The sequence below is a fragment of the Lagopus leucura genome, unplaced genomic scaffold, assembly GCF_019238085.1.
Source record: "Lagopus leucura isolate 7727_CA_CO unplaced genomic scaffold, USGS_WTPT01 Super-Scaffold_73, whole genome shotgun sequence".
Classification (NCBI taxonomy): domain Eukaryota; kingdom Metazoa; phylum Chordata; class Aves; order Galliformes; family Phasianidae; genus Lagopus; species Lagopus leucura.
Window position 1 is genome coordinate 87,127,785 of NW_024962252.1, and position 17,832 is coordinate 87,145,616.

Sequence of the window (17,832 nt, forward strand, 5' to 3'; positions counted from 1 at the left end):
AGTACATGAAAACCTTGCCAAAATAACGGTGACATCCCATTTTCTTGTCTAAGACCAAGAGCTGAGAGTCATGTGGGAAGTTCCCATTCTAAAAATCTAACTTGTGCTGCTGAAGTCAAACGTAGAAGTTTTACAAGTCTGAAAGTGGCTGCTGACTTCAGGGAGAATGGGCATCTCATTTCAAGCACTGATAATTAATGTTATCATTGCTTATTTGAGATGGAACAGGAGCTGCTACTGAATAGCAGCAGTATGTGTTCAATAAAGCTGCTGCAGTGATCCTGTGATCTCTGCATAATGAGCTTTATAAAGAATTGGGTGCAGTAACAGTAGTAAATTTAAATGGGAAAGCTTTTATTATTTAGAGGTGTGACCATAGCTTGTATTAATCTGCAAGATGCACCTCACGTTGATGGCACTAACGAAATAAAGCTGCATTGGACCTTTCTTTGATATGAAATACATTTAGAGAGACTAATACGGTATTATGGTGCTTCTTACAGTTTGATTTCCTGTAGGAGCAAAGCCTTCCAAAAGCCAGCTGAGTGGATGAAAGTTGTTAAAACATCGTTCCCTGGAAAGGAAAGCCAAGCTAGGAATGCTTCAAAGTAATGCAAAGCTCAGAGTCAGACCCAGGCTTTGTCTGCATCACCTACAGGACGAAGCAGCTTGAGCTGAACTTCTGCTTATTAAGGCACTAATGTCTCCTGTTGCATGAATCACGTGAAGTAATAAGTGATTTTTATGCAGTTCTCACTGAAATACTTGTCAAAACTTCGGGTAGTTTTGGTCTGAGTTTCTGTGCATAGGGCAATATATGTCTGGACTAAATTGGGGAAAAAGTATTCTTCCTCTTGAGTAATGGGTTATATTGCTGAATAACGTAACAGCTGCTTTTGAAAAAAGTGCAGAGCTACAGTCAGCTACAGTACGTCTGTGAGATCTGATTCAGCATTGCAGAGTTCTGTCCTGGGGTGTACTGAGTCCCAAAGCAAGCTTGGAGCTCTGATTTCTGCAATGGTCAGTGGGTGTGCAGTTGTGGGGTACAAACAAAACCTCAAAAAGATCAAAGCTTTCAGGGAATATTTTTGTGTTACTCTTCTTCTCATTGGTTGTAGGTATATGTGTGTGTTAAAGACAAAGACAGAAATACCTGTAAAGAGCAGTAGTTTGCTTCCCTTAGGCGAATACATCTTCTGTATTTTTTTTTTTTAATCTGCTCATTTGATTTGCTTTTGCCATGTATGATCCAAGTAGCAAAGATGAATGGTGTGCACTTAGCTTGGGAGGATGCTGATGCAGAATTGCTTAATTGACTTTTCCTTTTAGCACATGGGTTTTCTCTGCAGAAGGTGACAGTAGTGTGTATGAAGCATACTTTTTTCTCCTCCTTCTTTTGAAATAAGCAGTTTTATTTATCCACAGCAAATATTTCTGTATGTGCAGCACATCATTGATGTTCTCTGAGATGTGAAGAAGTCTGTTGTGAGCTATTCTGAAAAGATGTGATGTGGAGTTAGCAAGTTAGGCTGTAGCTTAGTGAGTGGAGGAGATGCCCCTTTGACCTCCATTATGAGCACACTTATCTTGTTATTGATATTCTCTGGGTGCTCAGAGGCAAATTCATTGAAAATCTGTTTCTGTGTTATAAAGGCTTTTCCCTAAGCTTCCTCTTCACTTAAAAATTTGCTTCCTGCTTTTCCAGGATTTCAGTGTGTGTAACCTATCACAGTTGAAGTTCCTTAGAGTGCCTGTTCATGTTTCCTTACTTCCCCAGTACGTAAGCTGCTTTTGTGGGCTAAATCTGTTCACATCGTGTCTGGAATCCTCTATGTGAGCCAGTGCTCCATTCGTTGCCAGTCCTTGAGGACTGAAGATCTTGCTACCATACCAGCAGCCAGACCTTAGCTTCAGTCTGTGTTTGACTGCCCAGCAGCCTTTCCCAACACAGAAGACTTGGCCTGTGAGCTTGTAACATGCGTGTGTTGATAGGTACACATCAGGCTCTCAGTTTTACCTTGTAAGGTGAATACTAATCACTTGGGAAAAGTACTTTCTGTGACTGATTTATAGGAATCCTCTAATCCTTGTGCTTTCTTTTTGGCTTCTGCAAGCAGCAGTGGGATTCTTGACTTTTGCCTCTGTTAGTGCAGGGGTTTAGATGCTTATTTAATTTCAGCAGTTGACCAGTATGCAGCGGAGAAGGGGGAGGATCAAGTTGAAATTAGTTCTCTGTTTCTCGCAGAGGTTCAGCTGTTTCTGAAGTTACAATATATGGTGTTTACAACTGTGTTTTGGAGAGGAAGAGTAGGCAAAGTGGAATTGATGGATGAAACTGAGCTGTTCTCATCCTAACTCTGAGCGCTTGAGACTTGAAAGTTACGCATGTGCACTCTTCAGTGGATAAAGATCTGGGCAACTGCTGAAATGCAATAGACCACAAAACAAACTTTATCATCTACAATGTACAGTTGAGAGCATTGTGGTTTTTAATTCTTAATGTAGTGTTGCTATTCAGCTTTGACAAAAATGAAAGAGCGATATGAAAGTCTGCTAAAACATACTTGGAATAAGAAAAAAAAAAACCCTTTCTTGGTATTAAATAAGATTTTTTTCTTGTTTTATAGACTTCTCCTTGCTGGATAGGTGGAAACACTGAGCCTTTGACTGGGTTTACATGGAGAGGTGGATGTGAACGGGAAACCACTGGCATCCAGATTTGGAGTGAAGTGTTTGTAATTGATAAACCCAATGGAACAAAGGTAAGTGCTTGATTTAAACAGTTGTATTTAGTGATTTTTTTGGCCTCTGGGTGAAGAGTTTTAATGCCATGGGTTTTGTGGGGGCAATTCAAACATCAGTTGGTTCCTTTCTATTCGCTGGCTATGTAACACATTTGGAAACCTTCTATCAGTGCAGGTGTGTGTTTTCCTGCTGGTATTCAATCTCCAACAATAGTCCATTTTAAAATTACTTTGGCGAAGTCTGTTTTGTCCAGGCCAATGGGTGGGTTATCCTGTGAATGTTCTAAAACTATGTTGGTTATAAATACAGTGTACAGACAAGTGCTGTGATAAGAACAGCTCTAACAAATACTGCTTTTGGAGTTGAGATGCGTTCTGGCTTGTAACTGTTCTGGCGACATATAGCATGTAGCTGTGAGCACTAGAAATGCAGCTTCAGTGGCCAGAAGATGGTTGTTCTGCATAGTTCAGCAGCTGGCTTACAAAAACAAAGTACATCTACTTGTGGGAAATACTTTATATACTAACTATACTTATCAAAATTGGTGCACCTTTGAACTCTAAATTGCTGTAACTACAGAGTTTGATTTCAGATGTTTATTTTCATGCTGAAACAGTCTCAGTGTTGTCAGTAAGTATTTACTCCCTAACATCAGCACTGTATTCTTAACTGTTCTCCTGAACTGTAAACTCTTATTTAACTTCCGTAGTCCTTATATTGCTGAAGTGCAGTGAGAACATTTGATGATGAATTAGTATGGGAAGCTGATTTTACCATGTTTTAGAGCGAACCAAGCAGTTCTCTGACTGGAAAGCAGTTGAGTTATGAGGATCTGTTGGTGCTCTGGAAAAAAAAAAAAATAGCAACAAACTTATTTGTTATTGCTTATTTGTTGTCTGCAACTGAAAGAAAAAAGGAGTTGTACTAGATCCCAAGGATGGGTATTGGGCAGATTAAATCTTATCATTAAGACCACTTCATTTCCATGTCGCTTCAGTAGATGTGCCATTTGTCTAGCTTTCTTTTGAAAATAGTTAGTTTAAGACATCTATCTGTCTTTTAAAGGGACCATCTCATAGTTAGTTGACAATGCAGTACAGCTTATCAAAGCTGAGACCGATATTTTTACAGTGATTTAAGAGCTACCTTTTTGTTAACTGGGCTGTGGGATGTTATTTCTGTGGGAGGGGATGAACAGCGTAGCAATACCAAGGACGTAAGGCTGGTGCGTTTATGTAGTTGCTACTTGCTAATCTGTAGGTATATATAAATGTTCGTACAGGAAACTAGTTGAGGCTTTAATAAGCAGGTGTGGAAGCAGAAACAATACTGTACTGTAAACAGAATTTACCCCAATGACCTGTAACAGCTGTTACAGGTTGAAACTGTAACAACTTGGTTAACTGTTGCTGCTCTTCAAAAATCTCTAGGTTGCTGTACTACTCATGGATACCCAAGGTGCCTTTGATAGCCAATCCACTATCAAAGACTGTGCAACGGTTTTTGCCCTGAGCACCATGACAAGTTCTGTCCAGGTGAGAATACCTGTGCTGACAAATAATGGCAGCTATAGGAACCCTCTTGCCTGAGTCTGCACTTTCTCTTTAGCTATGCTTAGGATGTTCACCTGCACGTTTTCCTCCAGTAATTATGTATGCTTTCATATTTAATGGTCCATTTGCAGTATTGTGTAGATAACCATGATTCCAGAAAGATATCCAAGACCAGGCTGGGTTAAATTGCTGAGTGAACTGGTAAATCCCAAACAAAAATGTCATAGTAACAACCACTCCTGTACTGATACAGTAGGGAACTCTTAAAGAAGACTTTAGATAATACAGCTTAGGGTGAAATTACACTGCAGTCTCTTAAAGGTACAGCTACTAATACTAAAAACATCAAAGTAACAGGGGGATGTGGAACCCTGCTTCTGACCTCCACCCCTTTGTTCCTATTGTTAGGATAAGGCGTGGATCGCTGATGCATCCTTGAGCTAAGTGCTCTTCAGTATTGATGTCATTGGAGCAATTGTGAGCTCCCCAGAGAAAGTCAGATTTCTCTGGAAAGATTTGAGAGCAAAAAGGGCTGGTGAACCATCTGCCCAGCTGTTTTTAAAATAGAGATGATGCCACAGGAGCACTTAAACTTGAGAACAGCAGATGGACATGCCCATCTTAGTCCTTCCCTCTCACCACTGTGCTGTAATTAGAAGCATTCCAGCATTCTTCCTAGATTTCTTTATCACTTCTTTCCTTGGAAAGAGGATGTTCTAAGAAGGATTAGGGTAGTCAGCAGTGATTTTTTTTTTTTTTTTTTTTTTTTTTTGTCATTACCTCTAGGTCAAGGTAGTGACTTCTCTTGAAGTGTTTGCTTTGGCTGGTTTTTAGACACTGGCTTTCAGGTAGTTGGATGTTTCTGGAGGTGGTGAAAATACTCAAGAGGTCTAAAGGAGCTAAAGATAATGGTTTCAAGTCATGTTTTAATTTCTTTACTGTTCCTTCTAGGTATACAACTTGTCCCAGAATATTCAGGAAGATGACCTTCAACATTTGCAGGTAAGAATATACAGAATTTATGTTAAGCTACGTCTGAGCTGACAATCTTGAAATTGTTCTTGAATTTACTACTGATAGAACTGTGATTTGGTAGCTGCTTTATACTTAGTGCAAGCACTGAGTCTGACCTGATGCTAAAACTAATGCTGCCTATAAAAACATTATTTGCATCAACTCCATGATGCTGTGATGTTTCCTCTTTGACAGCATAAAAGTAATATTGCATAAACTTCTCATTTGGTAAAGTCTTCCGAAAGTCTGTTCTCTATACAGGAAGTGCCAAAATTCCAGAAAGGATTAGAATGGGAAGTAATTCCTGAGAGCACTTAATGAGAAGTTTCCAATATTTCTTCTTTTTTCCCTAAAATTAGAAAACTGACAGTGTTTCATAACTGGTTTCTACTGAAATTTGGGAACGTGACTTGGAGAAGAAAGAGCATCTGCTGCCTGGAAACCTTTTCTAGTTTTTCAGCTGAGAACCTTCTAGAGAGTCCGATTCAGTCTGGAAACAAAAATCATAAGAGTTGTCCACTTTCTACTGTGAGATTTTCATCCTCTAATGGGATGTTGTAGTCAAATGTCACTGAATTGTGGCTTCATGTGAATGGTACAAGAGCTTTATCTCCTTAACTTAAAACCTGTAGCTTCAAAAGCAGTTTTGTATCAACTTATATCTGCCTGTGCTCAGGTCGTGACCTTGTCGCAGCTTGATTATTTATATATCATCTGATTGAAAGGACTTCTGTCTTGTTCAGTGCTGCAGAAGGCTGGCTGCCAGTGCTGGGAGTAGAAGTGAATTAACTGAACATAATCTTCTGATTCTGTTCTCAGTTAAGAGTGGTATGCCAAAGGAAAGAAAAACAACCAAAAAACTCTGGAGTCCACACAACAAACCCTATAAAAAAAAACCAAACATTTCCAAGCAAACAGAAAGGGTCAGGAAAGTCTGGCTTTTAAATAATTTACAAATAACTTTTAATAACCTTTGGCAACCTCAGTGTAGTCAGAATAGATAAATCTGTGTTATAGTGAATAGTGAGATTTGAGGGAAGTGCAATTAAAAAGAAGCAAATGCACAGGCACTCCCTACCCAGTAAAGATGGGGACAAGGAGTCATGGGCTGAGAGAAGAAAATGTGCTAGTCTGAAATACTCTCACTCTGTCTTTTTCACGTAGCAGGGAGGTGAGTGCAGTGGGCAGTCAGGGTCAGAGAAACAATCCATTCTCACATGGATGTTTGGCCTCTTCAAAGCTTTATGCTCAGGATGACAGGGACTTAGAAGTTCGCTTGTATTGTCTGTCTTGTAAGTTCTCAGATGTTCTTCTGACAAACAAAGGGAAAATTGTCCACATAGGATTTTTTTTTTTCCTGAAGTGTCAGAGAGATTAGCTTTAATGCAGAGGAACAATTGCCTGATTATAGAGGGTACTGGCATGCCTCCTTCATCTTTTACTTGTGTTCTCATGAGTTTGCTGGCCCGCTTAACGTGGAGAGGAAGAATGCTGCTTTTAGCATTAAAGATGGTGAAAGTAACCAGAGGAAGACAGTTAACACTTCATTTTATGCTGAAGAGTAAGAAAAATTATGAGATTGCAAGCTGAAGTAGAGATCTGGGAAGCTGCTTGACTTTGAATGTCTGCTACTTTGGGTCTAGGCAAGTTCCTTGAAATTCTGAGGAACAGATCTTTTGTGTAAGTAAGGGACAAGTGTTAGGCAGGCTTACCTCCTTAGCCTTGCAGACAAGTGTTGGAAACTGGCTGGAGACCTGCTCAGCTTTCGTCTGAGAACAGCCTGCAGGCTGCCCATTTTGAGCTGCAGTGCCATGACAATTCTGGTGTGGCACTGTGAAACCAGTGGAAATTATTTCCTTCCTGAGTTTTACAGAAGGTTGATGTGCTTGTTCTTGAGCTGCATTGGCCATTTTAAACCATAATGGGGTTTAAGATTGAATGCTTTATTTATTAGTGATGTAATGTGACATAGTGAGTTGTTACAGTGGAAAACTGTTTTATGTGTGGCACTCTTACACTCTTTCTATCAGTTGTTTACAGAATATGGAAGACTAGCAATGGAAGAAATTTACCAAAAGCCGTTTCAAGTAAGTGTACATATTAAATGTGTTGTAAGCAATTGAATGTATAGAAAATGAGCTTGGGATAATGTATGAAGATAAATTAGTTTGCCTCAAGCTAGTCTCATCTTTACAAGATGAGCTTAAGCATTAAGGAGGTATGAAAGTCAAGTCTTGTGCTGACATTAAGGAGAAAAGTTTCATTTTTTCCTTCCTAATCATTACTACTTGAGTTGTGGTTGGTCTTTGCTGTGTGTTTGTGAGTATAGGTCATATAGCTTTGAAATACTGTTCAGGTCCATACTATGTTTCATTTACTTGAAGCATCAGTGATGTTAGTGTTTGAGTTCTCTAGATTGCTAACTTCCTCTCTCTATTGGCTAATCTAGAGAAAGGTTTGAGGCTTCTTACATTTAGTGGAGACAAAGTCTGAGATTCCTTTCAATCTGAATTATCAAATGATCCTTCTGAACATTTAAAGGTACTAGTGGCAAGTTTTTACAACTTGTGTCTCTAGAATATTTGTGTGAGTCCTTCATGCTCTTGTGTTGGCGCAGGTAAGATGGAGCCTTTAAAAGCACCTCATCTAATGTAAGGCTAACATCAAGGTTAGTTCTATATCTTCAGCTAATAAATAGGAGGATGGACCATGTAATCCCTCAGAGGTAGCAAAAAGTAAACCCATGGAAAAGAGAAGCTGTCTTTTTTGAGATGCTGAAATACTACTTTTCGGATAAGAAATCAGTCGCAGTTGCTTGTGTGTTGGTGTGTGGTGTCTTTTAAATGAGCTGATACTTACACCACAAAGCTATAATTCATTCACAGTAGCCCAGTTTTAGACTTTTTAATCTTAAAATAATCATGTGTCATAGTTCTCGACTTTGGGAATGATACAAACCATTAACCACTGTTGTTCTTCCTGTTACAGACACTGATGTTCTTAATTAGAGATTGGAGTTACCCTTATGAGCACGCGTATGGCTTGGAAGGAGGAAAAAAGTTCCTGGAGAAAAGATTGCAGGTAAATTATTTACAGTAGTCCTAGTATCATGGTCTGGCATAAGTGATGCCTCACTGTCAAGATAGTGATGCATAATGACCTAGCTCTTTGTGCTTTTCCACTTGTATAGAGTGCTGGGATTTAGAACTCTACATTTCTAGGTTCAAGAATGAAAGCTTAAATACAATCTTGTGCTCTTACTGCTTTTAAACTGATACTCAGTCTTTCTTGCAGTGCTGCAAAACTGTTAGCAGTTCTTAATGCTTTTTTTCTTCAGGTGAAGCAAAACCAACATGAAGAGCTACAGAATGTAAGGAAGCATATTCACTCCTGTTTCAGTAACCTTGGCTGTTTCCTGTTGCCCCACCCTGGTCTTAAAGTTGCAACAAATCCAAATTTTGATGGGAGATTAAATGGTAAGAAAATCTCTATTGTGTGTTCTTTATTCAGATCACTGAATTAATTTTGTCATGAAAGTTAAACACTGATATAGTTGGCCATTGAAATGTTTTATTGGAAAAATATGGGGCTAAAAGGTGAAATGATGGTATCTAGAAACGTGTATTGTGTGTTCTTATCAATTCAAAGGGGATGGATATCTTTCTTTGCATCTAGGTGTTGACTGTAGTGTCAATTAGTGTGAGACATACCTAAAGGTCATTAAATAGGATTCTAAAAAAAATAAAAAAAAAAAATTGCAGACATGAGCATTTGTAAAATTAAAAGACTGAACTCTTCTTAATATTGAAAGGCTTTTCTTTAAGAACTCGCTCAATAAAAAGGTCTAAACTGGAATGGCTGTAAAATAACTGTAGGATTTTGCCACTGTGGAATGGGAGGCAGCTAGGATTTCTTCATTATTGTGCTTCTCCCAGTAGAGAGAATGTATCAGGGTGGCAAAGGCTAAAAATATGACTGTGCAATATTGGGATGCTGGTTAGTTCTGTGCTGAAGGCACAAACAACCTATAGGTTGTGTAAGAGACTGGTGTAATTGGGAAATGTACTTTGAATGTTACAAGGTCTACAGGACTCAGTTTTCTGTTTGAATTCAAGCTTTCAGGAGAAAATAGAACTTAATGGAGGCATAACATGTATTTAAGACTTGAAAAGTTTAAAAAAAAAAATAAAATAAAATGCAGTTGTGTTGCTATTTTGAAGGGTTAAGGGTTATGGGTTATCAGTGTTCCTTTAGGAAATATAAGATTGAAAAGAGAACTAATGATTGTTTTCTGAAACTAAATTTTTCCAGATATAGATGAGGATTTTAAGAAAGAGCTGCGGAATTTGGTACCATTACTGCTTGCCCCTGAGAACTTGGTAGAAAAAGAGATTAGTGGATCCAAGGTGACCTGTAGGGATCTTGTAGAATACTTCAAGGTAAGCAAACTCATGCTAATTATTTTTGTTAATGGCTTGAAAGAAAATATTCTAATTTTAGGATATCTTGTTCCCAGAGAAGATAAAGGTATCTAGGCTGACATCCACTGATCACAGTTTTGCTTTCATTATCTGACTTTCCAGAACTGGCACACAGCTTAACACAATAGCCCTTTGCAATCTGCTGTTAGCAATATTTTTTTGGTAATAAGCTAAAATACTTCAGGTTCTATCAGATAGAGATTTTTTTCTTTGTTTTTACTATTTTGAGAATCTAGTTTGTCTGGATTTATGTGGGTGGGTGTTTTGTTTTTTGGTTTTCTTTAAAGCTCTCACTGACAGGTAGAAATCCAGCTCCTAAGCTTCTAGGTGTGCGGTAAAAAACTCATCTTACTTTCTATCCCTCCAAATTTGCAATATGCAACGTGAGTGCAAGAAAGCATCTTCATGTGTTACACCATTGTGCGCTATAAAATTTGTGGGTACTTGCTAGCTCTTAAACTCTTGAGCTGTTCTGATATCATGATGACATCAGGAGTAACATGGTAGCATGATTCCAACGTCACCAGGAGTTGGTCTGGTTTATAGCTCTTTTTGAATTGAAAGGACTTAGCTGCCTTCATATGGGAAAGCAGCATCCCTAATGACTTGAATTTTACATTACTACTTCTGAACATGTGTTGATGGCAAGTCAGCTGGTGTTATGGAAGCACTTACATGGAGTGGAATCTGAGACCAGAACTCTGACACGTAGATGGTGTTGTTTTATGTATGCTTAGAAGAAGATGCTTTGTGGAAGGTATGATATGGGATGCAGTACTCATGGCTGCTTTGACAAGCATAAAATCTGCTCTGAAGCTGGTGTGCTCAGTCTCTTGGTGTTCACATGGTTGTATATAGCTTGCTCTGTTTTCTTCTTTAGTGAGGCTTGATCTCATAGGGTGCAGGGAGTACATATTCAGTGGCAGTTCAAAAAGGAGTGCATCATAAAACTGTTTTTGGCTATTGAAAAGCAGTCTAATTCATGTTGCAGTAGCCAACCTGGGAACAGTTGTGCAGGAAAAAGCATTCCCTGGTCTGGATCTAAAGCTGAAATCGTGAACTCTGAGTTGGAAAACTGAGGGGTTTTAGTTGAAGGAAATAGCTATCAAAGTAATAGCTACCAAAGAGAGTTAAAAAAAAAAAAGTACAAGCCAGACTTCATAGTTTATTGGTGCTTGCACATTAAGAAAGCCTGCCAGTGGCTATTGAAAGAGAACCATTTTGGTGGAGATGAACAGCTTATTTTTAATACCAGTAAAAGCATGTTACTTGAAATGCTTTGTTAAAAGCAAGTACTGCTTTGATTTGCTTTAACTGGAGATTATGGGAGCTTCGTGTTAGGCTTCTGAAATGTAAAGGGGTTAAAGCACTAGGGATAAATGGGCAAGTGACAAATATTGATGTATGGAGAAACTTGTGTGAGTATTTGTCATTATGACAAAGTAATAATTCATGAGCTTTGTCTCTATGTAATGCCTTCTCTTTCCTTCTTACCCGTATATGCTTAAGAAGTAAGAAACCTTTCCTTTTTGATTCTAGGCTTACATTAAAATCTATCAAGGAGAGGAGCTACCTCATCCAAAGTCTATGCTGCAGGTATTTTGATAGTAGATGTGTATTTCATAAGTCCTGGTCACGACCCTTGGGAATGTGAAGCTTCCACACACACACTTGTAATTCTTGAAGGAACTGTGTGCTTTAAAAGCAAGTGAAGCAGGGGGCATTGTTTCTTTTTTTTTTTTTTTTACCTGCTTCAATTTCAGGCATAAGTTTCCTTTAATAACTTGCTCTTCTGTCAGTGTCTTTCAGACAGTATTCAGAGGGCTTTTAGTATCAGCCTTAGTAGACAAAATGGAGAAAGATTATAGTAGTGCAGCTAATACTACTGTCTCACAGTGGGCTCCTAACAAACAAACATGTGCAACAAAGATCAGGTAACTACACTGAACTTTCCTTTCTGTGTTGATCTAAAGAGGGTGTAATCAGCTATAAAGTAATTAGAAATAGTGACTATATAAAGCTATGTGATGAACACTCAGATTTTTGTGATAGTTTTCTTCTAAGTACAGACTCTAGAGCCAGTTAAAAAAATATTACCCACATGAAATGGTTAAAATTAAGCTTTTAGTGTCACCTCATTAAAACATGGAGGGCAAGTCAATACCTAGAATAGTTGAGGAAACAATTTTTGAGACTTTTGGGGAGAGTGGGTGATTGAGAGAACTTTTCACAATGAAAGAGGTGGTTACCATGTCCTCTAATTAACATGCTATAAATGTGGCTGAGAGGTAAAGATGATGACATCTTGCAGTATGAGCCAGAATAACTGTCCCTGATGTGACACAGTTTGAAAGTAGTATAAGTCCTTACAGATAGACACCCAAACTGCACATACACAGTGCAGAATTAATACCAGCTTGCTGCTTTCCTCACAGACAGCGATGTGTCAGGATTAACGTTCAGTAGTTTAGAGATCCTTATTTGCTTTTTAACAGTAGAACACTCAGAAGAGATTGCTCACAGTAACAAGCTGTACAAGCACATGGGAGTTTGTTCAGAGTTGTATTAGCTGAAAAAACCTTTCTCCTAGTCCATAATGTGTCTTAACGTACATCTCCAACCTTCACTTGTTTGTGTGGGGCATTTTCTTGGCAGTCGTTATGTTTGGTGGTGGTTGCTGGAATATGTTGGACAGTGCAGATACATGTGTAAAACTAGCTGGTAGTATATAGTGATAAGTGGTTCTCAATGTTTTCTAGGCAACAGCTGAGGCAAATAATCTTGCTGCTGTGGCAGGAGCAAAAGACTTGTACAGTAAAGGCATGGAGCAGGTATGGTAACAAAACTTTTTCTAACTGAATGTAAATACGGGCTTTCTGTTTTAGTGGTTGGTGTAGGTCAGTAGTGTGTTAATGGGGGGAAAAAATAGCTTAGGCAGCCAGGATGGGTATCTGATGTAGTGCATCTGGGTTTCTTTGAGATAGGAATTGGTGGGGCGGTGTGGGAATGGGAGTTTGTAAGAAACCACCTGTGGATTCCTGCTGCTGCTCCTGACACATCTTAAAGCTTGTAACATGAAATAGACAGGTAAATGAAGAGATGTGGTGTCAGGGCATCTGAGGGTAGAGTTCTAGTATGGTTTCACAGTTTTGAGTAGCAATTGTCTATTAGCTGTCAAATATGTGGATTAAAATCCTTTGAAGCAAACCCTTGAAATACCAAAACTATGTATGCCATTTCCTACTTGCTTTTTCTCTTCAAGTTAGTAACTTTTATAGGTGGATTTCATAGTGTTACACAAGGTTTTTATCACAGCCAATTCTGAAAGCAGTTGCATGTCTTAAAGTTTAACGAGACTATGCTCATTGTGAAACTTTATATTGGGAGGGGACCAGTGGGTGTGATAACATGCTACAAACACAGCTCCCTACTAAGCGGGCAAATTCTGGTCTTAATCACTAAAATAGCTTTCTGTTTTGAAGTTAGAATAAGACCTAGTGCTAGTGGCAGGCTAGGCAGTTTCAGCTGTTAGCAGGCTGAGCTGAGAATGCTGATGTAGAGGGACTCCTTCATTTGTTTCCATTTTTGGATATCTCTTGAAATAACTTATGTTGTGTATTTGAAGGAAAGAAAAAAAAAAAAGCCCAGTCTGTTTTCCTGTCTTGACTTTTTATTGGCTACTAAGATACCATAGTTGTAGGACTTCCTTACTTGGAGCAAGGAATAAACAGAAACAAATGTTCTCCTAAACAGACTCATGTTTCCATAGTAATTTCCCTCAGTATTGTATATTTTTATATTGCTGTAGAGATGAAACACAAATATCTTAAATCAGTTCTTATGCAGAAGTCCCAAATGCTCGTAATGTGACACAGCTTTGAAACTTCTGTTTTCAGGAACGAGGCTTAAGGCTGGGTTATGTATGGATATTTCTTACCGCAGTGCCTTGAGCTCTCCTCATGAGCCAAAGCCCTCTTTCTAAGTATGCATAAACACTCTCTCTTAATGATCTTAAATGTAAGGAAAAACAAGTGCAGGCACACAGAGCATCGGAGAACAGTGGCAGTATCTGCATGGCAAGCCGTGGTTTTGATGCACAAGGATCTCCTCTTATTACAGTACTCTGGGGAACGTGGAAAGACTGTTCTGGAAAATAAGAGATTAGTAACTGTTTTCCAGGGAGCTTTCTAGCTATGGAGAACTGTAAAAAAAAGAAAAAGCAGAAAGAGGTGCTTATTCAACTCAAGCAGGTGGGGTGATGGTGTCAGGATTTTAACAGTGAGATTTGCTTTGAAAAAGCTAGCCAGTGAAGATGTACATCTTGTGAGGCAGAAAGGACGTGCTGTACTCTGAGAAAGTGATCTTTCTGTGTCCAGCTGAAGGAACAGCAGCAGGATAAAGTTAAGGTTGTGTTTGAAGAATGAGATGATGAGCACTGTGATAAGTCTGCCTGTGTTACAGGATGAAGGCTGTAGTTTAAGGTCACGTGGAAAGAATCTTCAGGCATAGTCTGACTGTAAGGGACTCAAGGAGTCAGGACTGATGCGAGCAGTTCGGATCTGTGTCCTAGGTACCCTCTGACTGTAGCCCTCGTGGTCACACGTCAGTTTTACAGATTAGTCCTTAAGAGCGTAACCATTTTTGTACTTGTGCTTATTTAGGGGGAGGAAGATGATGGGTCTCCTTAATGCAGGTATCCATCCGAGTCCCTGCTCTCCTCCCTTCAGCAGAAACTTGTTCTCTCAGGTTGATATGAATCAACTGTCCTAGAGGGCAGTCTAGGGAAGAACAGGCTAAAGATGCTGTCAGCAGCTAGTTTTTGTTAATTTGTATCACCTGATGAGTTCCCTGGAGCCTGTGAGTGGCAGCAATAACCAAGGAGTTACTGAGTGGGCCAAATCTGCCCTGCTTGTCCAGATTTGTTGCTGAACTTCTCATTGGGGTGGGTGGTCTGAACTAAAAAGCTGAGGGGAGGGCGTAAGAGTGCTACTTAACCTTTCTCTAGCCAAGCTTTCTCTGCCTCTGGATGTTCTTTGCTTTTTCCCTCTTCATAGCAGGAAATTACAGTGGAGTTGATGTCCTCTCCTTATGGGCTTACCTGAAGGAGAACACAGAAAGTATTAGTCCTGTCACGTGTTATGGCTTTGTATACAGTCAGGCAGTTTAGGCATTTGCAGGTCCATGATGCAGAGTACTTTTAGCTGCTTCCCTTGGGATGGCACTCCAGACCTTACAGAGGAAAATTGCAGGAGTCAGTCTGATAGTGGTTTGAAGGGTAAGCAGCAAGGAGCAGGTTTGCTTTCTGTACAGGACGAGATGCTGTATGTGTTGACGCCACCTGATTGTTCCTGCAGATTTGTGGAGGAGATAAGCCTTACATTGCCCCATCGGATCTTGAGCGGAAGCACCAGGATTTCAAAGAGTCAGCTGTCAAGCATTTCTGCTCTGTGAAGAAGATGGGAGGGGAGGAGTTCTGTCGGCGCTACCAGGATCAGCTTGAGGCAGAAATCGACGAGATCTATGCAAACTTTGTGAAGCACAATGATGGCAAAAACATATTTTACGCTGCTCGTACCCCTGCCACCCTATTTGCAGTCATGTTTGCCATGTATATAATCTCAGGACTGACTGGGTTCCTTGGTATGAACTCCATAGCTACCCTGTGTAATCTTGTGCTGGGGATGGCTCTTATATCCTTTTGTACGTGGGCATACGTTAAGTACTCTGGGGAATTCAGAGAAGTTGGAACAGCCATTGATCAGATCGCTGAAGCTATATGGGAACAGGTTGGTATCTATTTTAATGACAAATCTTTTTTTGAGCAAACATACAAAATAGTTTCTGTTCAGTGCTGTGAGTGAAAAGCTGGTGTAGACTTAATAAAGAATGCTAGTTTTGCTGAAGGGAAAATTAGCTTAGAAATGTGACTGATCTCTTTAGCAGAGCTTACAGGCAATGCTAGCCCAGGAATGTTACAGGCCTTACTAGATGCTTGAATGGTAAGAGTGGAAGGACTCTTTAAAAATCTTATTACTACTTGAAGCGGAAAAATTGTGCTTTTAAAGGTAAGTTTAAAGTGGCAGGCCTGCACTGTGGATGAGCTGGATAAAATATTTCCAATGGCTTAAGAAATGTGCATGTTAAAAACAGTGCTGTCCTTTTGCATTTCACCAAATGGTGTGTCTCTGGAGGATTAATTAGACCTGAAGGAAAATGGCTGATGGGTGACCAGACAGACTCGCAGTAGTTGTTGTACACCAAGTTCCTTCCTCTTCCTGGAAAACTTGTGCTGTGTGTGATACTTCAGATAGCATGGTTATTGTGATGCTTGTTAGACAAAGAACGAGAAGACTTGAGTGTCAACAGTACCAAAGGCATCTGTACAAAGATCTTCTGTCTGAATCCAGTTAACATAGCTATCCCAGTACAGCCAGTGTGAAGATCTTGACCAACTGACCAACTCTTCCAAGTAGCTTTTGGAACATTCCTAGTAGCTATGTTAGATGCCAACAAAGGGAAGTGCTTTTAGAGCTGTTGTTACTACCAGTTAAAAGGGCTGACTGAATTGACCCAGGATGATACTAAAATAGGTCCTGCTCAGCACAAACAAATAACTATGCGGATGCAGTCTTGTACATCTCAAATAACTTTATTCCAGGCTTTTTGTAGGCACTGGTATACTCAACCTGTCTCTGGCAGCTGTGTAGGATAATGAATTACTCTGAAATAACTGGAGAGAAAAAGTGGATTTCTAATAAAAGGAAGGAAATGAGAAAATATACTAAATTGAGTTACACTGCTTGATTAGTGGTTAAAATTGAGGCTCTTCTGTACCACTGTAGCTTCTTGCTTTTGAGCTTGGAGCCGAAGAGCACTACAGGAAAAGTGGAGGGTGTCAGCTGGTTGTGCACTGCTCCCTATGAGAGCAGTTCTGCTGGAGGATACCTACAGCATGTGAGTTTAGTTTGATCACTGGCCTTCCCTGAGGAGGGGAAGAACGTGGTTTACGGCAGCAGGAGCTTTTGTGGGCTAGAGGAAGGTGTTCTCCAAAGGAGTTTGCTCTTTCTGTTGTTATTCTACATCACAGATAACAGGCAAAGCATTTATTGGTCCTGGTCTGAGTCACTCTGTACGTCCCATATTCTTTCTATTGATTTTTCTTTCTTTTCCCTCCATGCTTCAGAGGAATCCCAGGAAGGTAAGAAGTTGCTGGCAATCAGATTTTTCTGAACTTAACTGACTTTATCTGCTGCCTTCTGAGAGCCACGTTTCCTAACAGCTCAATTCATGTTCTAGGTGTTTTTCAAACTCTTTGAAGTCCTTAGATGCCGAACAATTCGCCGTGCTCTTACATCAGTGCCGCGACAGCGACTCCCATCCAACAATAACAAGAAGAAAAACTAGCCAGTGTTTTTAACTTTCTTTCTGTATCTGAAGTGTTCACAACTTACACACATAGGACAATAAGCTGGACCGTCTGGGCCGGTCTGCGTAAATGCTGTAACCATACCAGACTGATGCTGCATATAGGGTATGGAATTGCACATCCACCTTCTAGGAACTGTAAAGTGGTTTGAATTCAGAGAAATACTGCTGTGTAGGAGGGATATCACTTGTGTTCATAGCATGTGACTGGTTTAACCTCATTAGTGTAGCAGTGAAACTCATCTATTTCAGTTCATGCCAGTTTGTGTCAGGCTTCAGCATTCCAAATTTTTCCATTATTTCAAGTCTCATCTTTTTGTATGTTTTTTTTATATTTTATTTTCTTTGGTTACCTCATTTTTTTGTTTCTTTGCACGTTTCTCATTCCACAGGTGTTGAAGCCCATGAGTGATAATTTGGTGGAGGATCATATGAGGCAGTCTGTTAGAAACTCTATCAAAGCAGGCCTGACCGAGCAGGTGTCTCACCATGCCAGACTAAAGACAGACTGACAGTACATCTCCTCTTCAACTCTGCCCTCTCATCCTAGACATGCTTGCTGTACCATGAGAACTCAATAAAAAAAAATAAAAATAAAAATAAACCAAAGTTTA

General features: G+C 39.6%; 1 protein-coding gene across 7 annotated transcripts in view; it reads left to right on the plus strand.

Annotated features, from left to right (window-relative positions):
• Positions 1–17,832, plus strand: part of ATL2 (atlastin GTPase 2) — a 37,420-nt gene extending 19,588 nt beyond the window's left edge. For 5 of the 7 annotated variants that reach the window (XM_042875763.1, XM_042875780.1, XM_042875789.1 and 2 more), the window contains exons 3-13: positions 2,628–2,762; positions 4,176–4,280; positions 5,250–5,300; positions 7,343–7,399; positions 8,301–8,393; positions 8,650–8,788; positions 9,624–9,751; positions 11,333–11,389; positions 12,553–12,624; positions 15,148–15,579; positions 17,611–17,832. In XM_042875763.1, coding sequence (XP_042731697.1) covers positions 2,628–2,762; positions 4,176–4,280; positions 5,250–5,300; positions 7,343–7,399; positions 8,301–8,393; positions 8,650–8,788; positions 9,624–9,751; positions 11,333–11,389; positions 12,553–12,624; positions 15,148–15,579; positions 17,611–17,730 — 1,389 coding nt within the window. In that variant the 3' untranslated portion in view covers positions 17,731–17,832. Of the gene's footprint in view, positions 1–2,627; positions 2,763–4,175; positions 4,281–5,249; positions 5,301–7,342; positions 7,400–8,300; positions 8,394–8,649; positions 8,789–9,623; positions 9,752–11,332; positions 11,390–12,552; positions 12,625–15,147; positions 15,580–16,976; positions 17,590–17,610 lie in introns of those variants that run through there. The other 2 variants (XM_042875771.1, XM_042875812.1) reach the window with 2 other exon arrangements.